Here is a 13,862-nt window from a genome sequence, read left to right as displayed (position 1 = left end):
TTCCAGATGGAGAATGACGTGGTAGTTTGTGTTGTGGCAAAAGGATTCTGTGATCCCCATTCATACCATTCACATCATCACCTGATGAACTCAGTGTATCACCAGGGCAGACTCGGGGCTGGCTCCCCTCTCTCTGTCCACTGTGCAGGCTCCACTTTTACCAGCCATTCTTCTCCTCACACTGCCCTTGCTCAGACTAAACCAGCTCTTTGGAGGACACGGGAGGCATAAATCTTCTAGACTTTGACCTCCTGTATCCAGCGGAGGAGTGACCTATCGCCAGTTCTCTCTAACATACTATTCATAAAGTGTGGTTCCTGGTCCTGGGTTATCCACAGCATCACCTGAGAACTTGCTAGAAATGCACAGGATCAGGCCTCACCTCTGACCTACTAAGGGAGGACTTCGGTACTGGGACCCGGCAATCTGTGTGCATCCAGGTAAGTCTGGTGTGTTCACGTCTGAGGAGCCTGGCTTGAGCAAAAGCAGAAACTGCCACTGTGCCCTCCTCAGAAGTGTCCCAAGAGACGGCTTTGAAAAGCCTGAAGGCTCCCTGGAGAGTGGGGTGCTCACTGGCAGGCCCCTGGACACAGTTGCCATGGTTACTTTTCATTCAACTCAGTGATTTCCAAACTGATTTGACCATAAATTCTTTATTCCTGTCCAATGCTTTTGGTCCTGGCCCCTCAGCATCTCCTTCCTTTTCTCAGTTCAAAACCTCAGTCCTTGAAGCTCAACACTTCTGAGCTCCAACTTCGCTGCACTTGTTCGTCCGCAGGTGGACTTCTGGCCCAGTGTGCCCACTGGGTCCCGGCTGACGTCTCAGAGAGGGGTCACCATGGCGCGCGGCAGGTCCCAGGGTGAGGTTGCAAGCGTACGAGTTGTGGAAAGATTGTGGACTTTGGCCTCAGTTTTTCCATCAATAAAATGGGGAAATAAATAATAATAGACAAGTTACCATGCAGTAGTGATACAAGTGTTAAATAAATAGCATATGTGAAGAATCTTTGTAAATTGTATCATGCTACATGTTCATAATTATTGTGCAAAAAATTAAGCTGCATTTCCAGCTGCCCCTCTGCCTGGCACGTAGTAGGTGATCAGGAACTGTCAGTTTCCTTTCTGACAGCACAGTCCCAAAGCACTAGGGCAAAAGTCCCAAGGCCGCTTGTTCCGGCTGACAGATAAAGATGATTGTAAGTAGCACAGGCACCGTTTTATATGTTCCAGCTTCCTCCATATTGATTTGTTTATCAAAATTTTTATTTATAAGGAGCACAAAAATAAACCAGCCCAGATTCGGCAGGGTGTACCACAGGTTCTGAATTAATGAGATCCAAATTTATGAGGGTTCTGATTTATTACTTCCTTTCCTTACTCTTCTGTTGTCAGGAGATGGGATGGAGAGAAAGTGATTGCGTTCCAGGACAAGGGTTCCTCTGTCGCGGACTTACAGCACACCCCTCCCCACAGCCCTTCCCTTCCTCCTTCATTCTCTGATGACGATGAGTTTCTCTCAGTACTAGAGTCTGGTTTCTGGGGCTGTGATATGGCTTGGGATCCGGGCAGAAGCCTCTTAGTTCAGCTCCAATAATTCTTCTCTTCTATAAAATTCTGGGCTGCAACCCCAGTATTTTAGAGCAAGAGAGTTCCTCGTGGAAAGCTGTGTGCCCTGAGGAATGAGACACTTATTCAGAGTGGAGGGGCTGAGGGAAACAGCGGTACCGTTTTCTTATGCTCCTGACACACTGGGACAGTGGTTGCCAGAGTTGGTCCCTGGGCCCAGTAGCCCAGCATCCCCAGGCAACTTGACAGCAATGCAGAATCTTGCGCCCCATCCCAGATGTACTAACCAGAAACTCCAGCAGGGCACCGGTAGTCTGTTTGAACATGCCCTCCTGTTTTTTCTGATCCACAATCAGGTTTGAGAATGGCTGATGTGGGAGAAGGAAGGGCGAGGGAGCATTAGGGAGCTGGGACCTTACATAGTGGGTGGTTCTGGCACCCACAAGGGTCCCAGCAGATGGTCCTTGAGCCCTTGGGAGTAAACTCATTTAGGCTGTGTCTCCATGGCTCTAGGGCAGCGTTCTCCTTCCACGTGGCACATGATAGCCACCTAGAGAGCTCCCCAGAAATGCGCTGCCCCAAGCCCAGGCCCCGCCAAATGAATCGGAACCCCAGAAGAGTGTCTAGACAACCGTGTTTGTAAAAACTTCCAGATGATTCTGACCTGCACCCAAGTTTGAGATCTGCTAATGCACAAGGTGCTCTGCTAAGAAAAAGTATGGTCTTGGTTGCCTTTACACTAGTCACACATCTTTCTATTAGAAATTCATTTTACCTATTTAAATGATGAAAGTTACATACTCGTTATAGAAAAAAAAAAAAACCTTGGGAAATATAGAAACATTGAAAGGAGAGAAGTTGTGTTCCAACTACATGAAGACAGTTGTCAGTACCGGGTGTATTTTCTTTCAGTCTTTTTCTTTTCAATGCACTGGTGCGAATTTTCTACAGCTTTGTGATTATCCTACATAATAAAAGCCTAATATGCAAATTGTCCCCTCAACTGGGAGTTTGACCGGGAGTTCGACCAAGGGATGGGGCCGGCTGGCCAACTGTGGCAAGGGAGGCCCCAGCCAGCAGTGGCAGGCAGCCAGCAGCTGCTAGGAACCTTACTCCTGCACAAATTTCGTGCACTGGGCCTCTAGTATTTAATATAGGGTGTCCTGTCTTTCTTCACAGTGTCTGCATTTCAAGCGTATTGCAAATGTCAGAGCAGAACATTAACTCTCCTGCTCTTTTAATTTCTTCTTCCAGAATCCTAGTGTGCCTCAGTCTTTCCTCACACCACCCAGGTAGACAGATACACTAGGCTGCGAGGGATAGATCGTGTTGCAGAAATTCAGGACAGGCCAGCACAGAACTCTTTCTCCAATGTTTCAGGGCCCATTCTACTCGCCAGCTTCAGTGATGCTGGGCTTCTCCTAAGCCCCAGGCTGTGTGGTTCCATAGGATGTGCTGTGACTCGTAAACATACACATACACAGAGCCATCCCGATCAGACCCCTGCCTCCACGCTTTGGGAAGAAAGAAAACAAATGAATAAGGCAAGACAGAGAAGGAAGGAAGCTGAGGCAAAAGAGAGGATGGTAGGACAAATAGACCGATGTCCGGTGTGCTCAGGCAGAAATGCCGAAACCAAGCCACGTGTCTCTCCACCCACTCTGCTTTCAGCTTAACAATAACCCACAACCGTCGGACCAACTACCACCCACTCTGCTTTCAACTCTCAGTGTGACCTTCCCAGAACGTCTTTCTTTATTGCAATATATATATATACATATATATATATACATATATATATGTATATATATATATAATATATACTTTGTTGCACAGTAATATATACTGACTATATATAAATATATTTATATTTATGATATATTACTATATATTTATATGATGAAATATATTATATATTTTTATTATATATTATATATTTACATATACATTTGTCAAAGTATATGTATGTATTTGTTCTTGACTGCTTCTACCTCTGCCTTAGCCGCTGGCTGGACATTCAGTGCAGCTGCTGCTGGTGAGCTGGTCCTTGTGGTGTCATGGATGCACAGGTAATTGTGCCCCGTCTTCTTGCAGGACATTATGGGAAGGATGCTTACCGAAGTGGAGGAGCTGATCTCCATAACTTCATCTCATCCGGATTTGTCACATTAGGAAGAGGACACACGAAGGGTACAGTGGAAACCATTTTTTACTAAAATACAGAGGTGGCCTAGGGACCCCCGATCTGAAACGCGAAGATGGTGTGGAGGCCAGAGGCCTGTCGGGACAGGAGTATGTGGGGTGGTTCCACCGCAGCTTGTTCTGGTGACAGGCATGGCTCTGACAGGAGTGACTGTAGAGGGCAATGAGAGACTTGCAAGAGACATCCACCCCGCTCCACCGTGGTGTGGAGCAGGACACAGAGGCCGATGGCTCCCGGTGGGGACCCGCAGGCGGTGCAGTGGGAAACACTGCCGTGGATGTGGCAGCATTTGCAAAGCATTCGTTGTCTTCTTGGCTATTATTCCTTTTTTTTTCAAAGCCACATTTTATAACCTGTTGTCCATGCTCTGTACCGTGGGTTTCGAAGCCAGCATGCATGTCGAGTCGCCACGTCCTCAGTGTGTCTCTGTTAACTCTCTCTGGCGCGCACACCACGGTGGAGGTTCCAGACCTTCAAGCCGCAAGATGACAGCTAATGTAGCCTTTCTGCCAAGTTGCTTTAGGACCTCGCTGGCAGCTTGCAGAGCATCTGTGCGGGGTCCGGCTCCTCGATTCTGTCTTTCGTTTAAGCCGAGTCCTGCTAGTGTTGTGAGCATTCTGTCACTTCAAGAGTTACCTTCCCCACACCTGTGCACTGTTACAGATCCACTGTGAGCTTGCCGTAGGGATGGCGTATCCCTGTCCCCCTCTGAAATATGTGTCTGTGTTCAGTGTGAGTGAACCAGGACTTTGCAATATTTTCTTACATTCCATGCACCTACTTTTTAAATTCCCTCTGTGATGTCTGTTCCTCCTGTAGAGAAAATAATCTGTATCTGTGTATGTATCTTCTGTTGTGTCTATTTGTGTCTAAATAAAGTTTATTGAGGATACGGGTGGCATTCGTGGCTAATAAGAGTTGCAGAATCAAATTGGGACCAGCTGGCTCCGGAAGCGGAAAGGGGCTGCACAGTTAACCAGTGAGAGACACAATCCTGGTCGTCCCATATCAACTCAAACCTGGGCTGGCCCACCGCCGTGCCATCTCCTTTGTGATCATTACCTGCCACTGTGACACAAATCACTCCAACAGGTAGCATTTTAAAAGAATAACAAACATTTGTTAGCGCACATAGTTCCTGCGGTTCAGGGATTTGGGAGCAGCTGAGCCGGGTGCTCCTGCCTTGGGGTCTCATGAGGTTGCAGTCGGGGTTTCTGAACTGCAGTGGTTTCCCACCCTTCTCCCTACTCCTTGTAGGTGGTCCACCCTGAAACACCAATCAATCAATAGAACTCACGTTATATATACTTACTGCTTTGGGTTCACACATTCGTTCAAATATTTCATGAGGCTTGCATGGGCTAAGCAGTCTTCAGAAGTAAACCAAATAGAATCTGTTCTTATGGAGCTTATCATCCATTGGGGGAAGCAGGCAAAATTAGTTCCTGATGACAAGTGCAGGGAGGCAGGGAGTTGTGAGGCGGGAAGCCACAGTGGGCAGAGAAGGCCTCTCGGATGAGGTAGTGATGAGCAGAGAGCAGCATCCCAGGCGGAGGCGACAGGAAGGCCCTGAGGTAGAAGCTTTCTCGTGGTGTCAGGAAGTAGGAGGGAGGCCAGTGTGAGCAGCAAGGGTCCAAGAGGCCGAGAGGAGGAGATGGGACCAGAGCCACAGGGAAGCGGATCATGCATTTCTCAGGCTATGGACATAAGCCTGCTTTCAAATTAACTGGACCTCCGTCAGAGCAACATAAAGCTCATTCTCTATGGCTACCTGTCCGTTAGGTCACTGTCACCCAGGACATCCAGGGAGCTTACCCTGCCCGTGTGTGGAGGCTTTGCTTTGGCTACTATCATTATCTCCCCATCTTACCTTGGCCTTACCCTGCCCACCTGTGCATGCATGGCCTGAACTCCCCGTGTCCATTGCTTGCCCATGACCTCTACCAGGTCTTCTCCATTCTCTGCCACCCTAAGTCCTCTGAAACCGCCTCTTTCCAGGAATGTACCTTTCATGTATTTTCCTACTTAGATTGTAACCAAAGTTTCATGAGCAAAGAGATGTGGGGCGGGGCGGGGGGGGGGGGGCTGCTTTGGAAATGAGGATTCTCTTCTAATGTCAGGGCCTCCTTAGTCCTCATGCAACCTAGAGCTCTGGAAAAGGCCCAAGCTCCATTCTCCCTTCATTCCCAGCCAACCAAGTTCAACTCTGAGCAGCACCTGGAAGCACACCCACCCCATGTAAATACCCTGGGGAGGGACCCCTCAGAGACCTGGAGCCCGGCACCTGTCTCCATCGTGGGAGTTTAATTCTCCTCCATTCCATTTCTTCCTTTCCTTATTCTTTTCTCTCCGTTGCAGCCGCCACCTTTTTCTGGTCCCTCTTCCTTTATTCCTTTTTTTTCTTCTTTTTTCCTACATTTGCCTAAGGCCTTCTGGTGACACATGACCATCGTGTAGACCCTTTATAACTCTCAGAACTAATGGGGTAGCCAACCCATGCTTTTGAAGTTAATACCATTGCCCCACCAACCCACCTCACGGAATTTAACGTGCATTTCGAATGGGACTGATTTCCTGAGAACCAAGCCTGGGTGCTCCCTGCTCTAAATGGCATTGGTGGCCTTCATTGGGAGCTGGAATGTTCCATCACATGGGCCCCAGAGGCATTCCGGAGACAGGCGTGCACTCCAGCTTCAGTGAGGACTCCTCCAACCTCAGAGAACTGCGGTCATCCCCATGTTCCAGGTGAAAAACTGAAACCCAAGTGGGTGAGTTCACTGGCCAGGCCAGCATCCAATGGTTAGCTCTGTTCCCTTCCAAATTCCAGCCCTGGGGATTGTGCCTCCTGACAGAGGGAGGAGCCGAGGCGGAGCCTGGGCTGTGGCTCAGTGGGAACCACACATTGGGGAGCGCAGTGACCGATGGCTGCCTTCATCAGAGGTACATTTTACAAGACAGGACGTGACGAAAGGAGGCGGACCAAGAAGTAGAGCACCAGCACCCTATCTGCGGGGCCTCTCCTTTCAGAAAGGAGGCGCATGCCCCTCTAATAGTTTTTCAGGGTCTGTCTACACTGCAGAGGCCCTAGTCTATGTAGGCAGTGTGGTCAAAATCTTTCAGGCAGGTGGTGTTTTTCCTTGAGTCTGGTAGAAAGAGCCAGCAATCTCTTTCCAGAAGCCCCTCAACATCAACAGTGCTAACCCCAGTGACACCCCCTAGTGAGTCCCAGGCCTGGGCTGCGGCAGCAAGCACACACATGCTCACTGCAGCTGTCCTCTGCACGCAGCTTGCAGTGGCTGTGACGTGCTGGGTTCCGTATGTGCTGGGTTATGCTCGCCTTCTGGCATTTTTCCCTGTTCACTGGTTCCTTTCCACCATCCCAGGGGCCAGGGAGAGGGGTGTGTCTGTGTATGAGAAAGAGGGAGAGAGGGGATGTGTCTATGTATGAGAGAGAGGGGAAAAGGGATCCCAAAGCCTTTGCTAAAAGGCAGGAGCTCCAAAGTGGTTGCCCCTTTGTAGAAGGCACACACCGTGGCCCATGTAGGCATTCGTTTCCCGTGAGCATCTGCTCTGTGCCAGCCACTGTTCCAGGCGTTGAGGACACAGCAGACAGTAGGAGATCATAGAAGTCAAGCAAGAAGTATGCTGGGATGGAGTTGAGAACTGTGGAGCAAAATGAGGTGGGGAAAGGGAGGGAGGGTTTGCAGTTTTTAAAAGAACATCCAGAAGACTTTAGGGAAAGGTGACATTTGAGCAAAGTCAAAGGCGGTGAAGGATGGAGTCAGCTGGATTTCTGGGAAGGGTCTCCCAGGCCGAGGGAGCAGGGATGCAGTGCCCACCTGGCTTGCATGGGGACAGCTGCGAGACTGGAGCAGCAGAGCTGAGAGAGCAGTAGGCTGAGGTCAGAGTGTGGCCTCTGGGGCCATTTAAGGATCTGGTTTCCACTCTGGGCCACAGGACACACAAAATGTTTTTCGCCTGAGGCATTAGACAGATGGAAGACTGTGGGAGGGACGGGGTTTAGGCAGAAGTTGAGGACGAGGTCAATTCACTCTGGCTTCATATTAAGTTTTAGATGCTTATTAATAATCCACATGGAAACGTCAAGTTCAGGGAGATGTCCTAGCTGGAATATAAATGTAGGAGTTTACGGGGCATGAAGCCAGGAGACTGGGAGACATCAGCTAGGGAGGGAGTGTCACTTTCTGGGTAAGCAAAGGCTCGAGAAGGGAGCCCCTGGCACCTTAACATGGAGAAGTTGGGGCGATGAGGAGGGACCTACAGACGGGACTGCGGGTGAGAAAAGCGTGGCAGCATGGTGTCTTGGAAATGAAGTGGAAAACAAACAAGTGTTTCCAAGGGAGAGAGTGAGCAATTGTACGCCTTAGAGAGGCTCAGTGAGATGAGCCAGCAGTGACCTCTGGGTGTAACCTGGAGGTCCTTGGTGACCTTGGCAAGAGCTGTTGTGGGTGGGAGTGCAGCCGTCTGCCGGGCTGAGGCAGGAGAGAATGGGGGATGTCTGGGGTGCGCTTCTACATGGTCTGGGCAAACTGAGTAGTGGGGAGGGGTGCTCACTGTGCCAGCCTCTCTATAGGGGGGTATTTTGAAAGGTTCATAATAAAAAGTATAAAAAATGAGAGAGTGGAAGAAGAGGGATAGGGGACTGCAGGTACAGGCTTTAACAGGTTTAGAGTATTAATGCAAAGGAGAGTAGAGAATGAAGGCAGTGGCTGGAAGGGAGTGTGATGGAAAAGGAGATGTGTTTGTTTGTTGTTAAGATGGGAGAAATCACAGTATATCTGTATGTGCAGGGATGACCCAAGAAAGAAGGGAAAGGTGATCAGGCCCTTTCTCCAGCCCCATTGCTAGTCCCCAGACAGTGCACCCCCAGGCGTATGCTCCTCTCCCACTGCCATTTGTCTGGGCACTGCCACGGCTGTGTGCGGTACAGGGTTCGAAATCAGGTTTTCTCTTCTAGAAAGGAAAGAACCAGTGCATGGGCTTCCACAGAAATGCAGGCTGCCGCCCCCACGCCAGGATCTGAGCAAGACCCGCAGACCATCCTGTGGATATAACAAGGAGACCTGGAGCCATTTGGCTAAAGAAACCCAGCTTAGATATTTTCACACTCTGGGGAACCAAGAAGTGGGTTTGACTAAACCAAGGTGTTTCAAGACTGGACTCCAGGTAAAATGCAGAAGTCAGAGGCGTCCCGTCTCCATGGCAACAGTGAGCTGGGAAGCAAGAGAGGGAAGGCTGGGCCTGGCTTGCTTGAGCTTGGCCTCTGAGAAGCCGAACCACCCAAACCGCTGGGAGCATGCTTTCCTGTAACCTCTCCATAGGCCAGGGGAGGGAAGGGGGCAGTGGGAATCAAGCAGAGAGTTCGTGGGTTGTGGGCTGAGGGCACCCAAGGTGTAAGGCCTGCTGGTCTGCATATGTGGGGCGGCTCCCTTCGTCACCTCTGTGCCCACTCACTCCTGATTAATGGCTAAATCTCGAGAACAAGGCATGACTCCGTGTGCTCAGAGTTACTCAGCGGTATTTCTCATGCTCCAGGCCAGCACTTGCAGGCTGCCCCCCTCAGCCCTACACGCAGGAACCTATGTGCATTAGTGGGAATTACCTATTTTGTTAGAATTGAGTCAAAATCACAAGGTGTCTTACTGGTTAGAATGGGTTGCAGCAGAAGCAAAAACAGGTCTGCATTACTGCTAAGTCCGATGCTTACCCAGTGAATCCATTTCTCTACATAACTTCTGTTCAAACAAAATAAAAGGAAATAAGGCAGAAGAAAACCCAGTGTGATACCTTTGAGAGCTTCAACATTGGATACTTATGTTTGCAATCTCAACAATTTTGCTTAAAGGCAGCTGTTCTACAAAAACCCCTTTCCCAGGTCAACCCTCCTAACAGGAACACCCCTGACCTCTCGGGAAGCAGCAAGGGCGCTGGCCCAGGACCCTGTCTCTGCCTAGATTAGTCATGGCAGCAGTTAAACCTCACAGCTTGATCTGAGGAGCATGGCGCTCTGGGCTCACTTCCTAAGCCACCCGAGAGCCCACCTCCAAGCTAGGACCACCCGATGTGCCACTGGGAGACCACCCGAGGCACCGAGGAAGATGGTCCACAAGTTTTCCACACCTTCTCATGGCAGTGCTTGGGTTGAAATGGCACACCGATGGGTGATGTGGTATCTAAGCCATCAGCCACTCTCACTACCTGGGTGAATGGTAACAGAGCAACGTGCCCATCCATCAGGCCATTTGCTGAGTGTTGGACCATGCGCATCCCAGTTTAATGCTAGTTTGTGGGCCTGCTGCCCTCGGCCCGTGCAGGGTGTTGGCATGGACCACTGGGACAGTCTGCTGGGCCGGTGTAATGAGAGGGGAGCTGCTACAGGGCAGAGGAGAGTCAGGAGGCACTTGCCTTGGGAAATTTCACCTTTTACCCATCAGGTACGGGGATGTTCTCAAAAGAGGAGTAAGCCAGGTACACGTAGGCCTCCCATAGGCTCCAGCAGTGCGGCAGAGAGAAGTCGTTTCGGTATGCTGAGATCGGGAAACATCCCTCCTCAGCTTCTGCCAGCCCGACACCTCCTCTGCTCAGGCGGGAGTGGGAAGCACGCAGGAAGCCTTCAGCACCGTGTCACGGGGTCTCTTTAATCCTCCTGGGGCGAGGGGAGAGATCAAGTTGGTCTCCCAGAGGCTGGCTGGCCCCGCCAGAGGTCGAGCACTCGGAGCTGTGCTCTTCTTGTTCTCCAGTTGCTCACTGGTGCCGGGGCTGAGCTGTCTGCTGCCGTGACCGCTGGCTCAAGTTGGCCCCTGGGAAGGTTTGTGGCCAGTACAGTCTCTTCCTGGCATTGTTCTTGGCATTGACCAGTCATCCAAGTTGGGAATCTCCCCTTCCCATGAGCCAGCCCTTGGCATTGCTTCCCTCATTCTCTGCTGCTCACTGCCAAGTCTCAGAAACCCTGACAGCTAAGCTCTGCGCTGTCAAGTCCGGGAAGGTGGTGGGAATGCCGTCGCTATGCCAGCTGAGTCCGTGGCCAGGAGAAGACGGTCTCTCCATCAGCAGTTGCCAGGATTTCATGGTGACCTAGACGTGGGACAGAATACTGATGTTCTCGGGTTCTTGGGGCTCCAGTGCCTGGAACACAACCGTAGAATTCCGAGTCTCTGCTTTGTGGAGATGATGTAGCAGAATAAAGAAATCCAGGTCTTTCCTGCCTAGAGACATGCCTCAGCCTTACCCCGCTCCAAATAGTGATGCTGACCTCCCTCCCTCACTCGGTGGTTGGTGAAGAGGAAAAAGGGTGAAAAGAGGGGCCCTTGGAATCAGTCATGCTTGCTCACTCCTGGCTCTACCGCTTGCTAGCTGTGCAACCTTGACCTCTGTGACATTTATCTATAAAATAACGTAGTAGTAACACCTACTCATAGGGCTAGCGTGGAACTGTAAGATAATCCACCAGAGCACCAGGCACTCAGGCAGGGGCAGCTCTTCCTGTCATGCACAGCTCCCGAGAGCTGTAGAACCTCATTACTCAGGGTGACACTGGGCCTGCAGCGTGGGCATCCCAGGAGCTAGTGAGACACGGAGGCTCTTGGGCCCCACCCTGACCCAACGGAAGCAGAATCTGCATTTTCACAAGAGCTTCAGGTGACTCGTATGCACGTTACAGTTCGTGCAATCAGCTATAGAAGAATTTTGCGTTAAGTGTGGTTCCTCGGTGGTCTTCAGGGCCACTCCCATTTCTGAGATTCTTTTGCCATGAAGCCTCCTTTGACATGTAGCTGAGGAGGGAAGAAATCATTTGAGGAGAAATACTGAGCCCTGAGGGGTGATACAAGCAGACCCTCTAAGACTCCAGTGGCCTGTCCCAGGTGTCAGAATCATGGAATCTTGTCTGTTTCAATAAAACTGAAGTATTTGTTGAGCAAAGACAGGTGAGACAGTGGCTGCCTTTAAGAAGCCAGGCGTGCCAAAAACGGTTTGGCTCAGTGGATAGAGCGTCAGCCTGAGGACTGAAAGGTCCCAGGTTCGATTCCGGTCAAGGGCATGAACCTGGGTTGCGGGCACATCCCCAATAGGAGGTGTGCAGGAGGCAGCTGATCGATGTTTCTCTCTCATCGATGTTTCTAACTCTCTATCTCTCTCCCTTCCTCTCTGTAAAAAAACAATAAAATATATTAAAAAACAAAACAAAACAGGCGATATGGTTCCTGCCAAGTAAATGGGAAGTTCCATGAAGTAGATCCTGAGAACAGCCAGGAGGCCTAAAGGATAGAACATTGCCTCTGAGTGGTGGGGCCCTGAATGGCCTCTGACAGGAGACAGGATCGAGAGGGTCCCTGCAACAAGAAAGAATGTGACGAGCCAAGAGTGTCTGTGTGGGCATTTCAGAAGGGGTGCCTCCTGCACAAAGACGTGGAAGTAGAAATGCCTCTTTGATGGGGGCATCAAATGCCTGTGGAAGGTTCAGGAAAGTGATGAGGCCTCAGGACCTCCGTAAGGGGCAGCAGGAGCTAGCAAGTGAGTTGGAGGCAGTGTCCCGAATCCTCCCAGGCACACAGTAGGGGCTGAGTTCAAAATCCTAGTTGACTACCATCTTTGTAGTCTTCTGCTTTTAAGAATAAAACTGACACATGAAAAGCTGGCTTCTATATAAGGCTGACTCCATGGGCAGAGGTGGACATAGCCAATGTATGGTCAATTCCTGGTATCTGTTCCCCCCACCGAGGTGTCCTCCCTCGCAGGAATCCTGTGGAGCTCAGGCTGCAGAGCTGAAGGGAGTTGAGTGGACTCACGGGTTCAGTGCTGAGCTGTGTCCCAGACATGCACTTTCTGACTTGTGGTATTGATATTGTGTCAGGCCTCGGTTCCCTTGTATAAATCAGAGCATGGAAGGTGAATAAGACCTTTTGTTCTCTAATATTCTGGGGTTGTTTCAGGATAAGACACCTAAATGCAGAGCTACAGCAAAGAATGAGGCAGGCAGCTTTTCTCACACTGGAAGGCTTTGAGTTCGACACCCCCATGTGTTCTCAGAGTGGCCTGCTCTGCTCACACTCTGAGATACTTGCAAGAGGTCCTCCGGGTATGTGCGTAATACCGGAGAGAGGCGATTTTTTCCCGGGGTTAGCAGCAGATTGCTCATAGTTCATACCTGAAGGCCCTTCCACTAGCAATGCATAAGTGTGCGCCTTGGGTTCAGAGAGCCAGAGCTTATGACGTATTCATTACTTGGATAGGATTGATGTTCGATTCTTGTTCTCTTCATCTGCTTCCCAGTGAATCATTTTGGTTTGAACCCTGGGGAAGTAATTTGGGGAAGCATAATAATTTTCTGGTTTTTGTTTTTGTTTTTAACTAAGAGCAATTGAGTGCAGATGCCTGATCTCTGAATCTATTCAACTGAAATAGAGGGGGCTGTGGCATGGATGCCAGCTATGCCCAGATTGGATCTTGGCTAATTTGACAGAAGCTTATGTTCGTGCTAATGAAGGTGTGGGTCCCTCAGCAGATGGCACCCCTAGCTACTCAGGTGCTCAAGTAGAACCTTACATGCAGTCCTTAACATCTTTCTTTCCCTCAACACCCACATCCAAGATAGTTACCATTCCATTCCATTCTCTTGACCTTGCCCACTGCTTGCCCCCTTCTTAGCCAGTCTCACACTCCACAACTCTCTCCCATCCCCTCTAGAAAACTTGCAAAGACCTCTTACAAAGAGTTTCATTCTTGCTCCCAACATCCTGTCCCTTACTGAGCAGCCAGAATGGTCTAACGTATTCTAACTTAATTTAACCTGACTGAATCCAATTTACCTAATCTGACCTAAAGCTAAGATCTATCGTCACCTCTGCTTTATTAAACCTCAGAGGCTCTCTACTGGAGCCAGAGTCTTAAATATGAACCCTCAGTCTTTGGAATGGAGCTCACCCATCATAGAAATACTAGCTGAGTTCAAACTCTTAAATAATAACGTGTGCATACTCGCCTTCCCTTATCTGCTTGGCTGTTGACATGAGTCAGGAGCAAAGCAAATATGTGGCATGCAAGGTCTGTACCATCTGGTCCCTGCTTACTGCCG

The 13,862-nt window shown here is 49.9% G+C and overlaps 1 protein-coding gene across 3 annotated transcripts in view; it reads left to right on the top strand.

Annotated features, from left to right (window-relative positions):
* Positions 1-13,862, top strand: part of SHISA6 (shisa family member 6) — a 289,168-nt gene that overhangs the window by 141,244 nt on the left and 134,062 nt on the right. For 2 of the 3 annotated variants that reach the window (XM_070394078.1, XM_070394077.1), the window contains exon 3: positions 3,661-3,756. The exons of the other annotated variant lie outside the window; for it this stretch is intronic. In XM_070394078.1, the coding sequence (XP_070250179.1) occupies positions 3,661-3,756 (96 nt within the window). The remainder of the gene's footprint in view (positions 1-3,660; positions 3,757-13,862) is intronic. 3 annotated transcript variants of the gene reach the window in all.

Source organism: Myotis yumanensis, unplaced genomic scaffold (assembly GCF_028538775.1).
Source record: "Myotis yumanensis isolate MYYU_CA2020_CCGP unplaced genomic scaffold, mMyoYum1.0.hap1 SCAF_16, whole genome shotgun sequence".
NCBI classification, from domain to species: Eukaryota; Metazoa; Chordata; class Mammalia; order Chiroptera; family Vespertilionidae; genus Myotis; species Myotis yumanensis.
The sequence above is the reverse complement of the archived record's forward strand: the minus strand, read 5'-3'. Positions and strand labels throughout refer to the sequence as shown.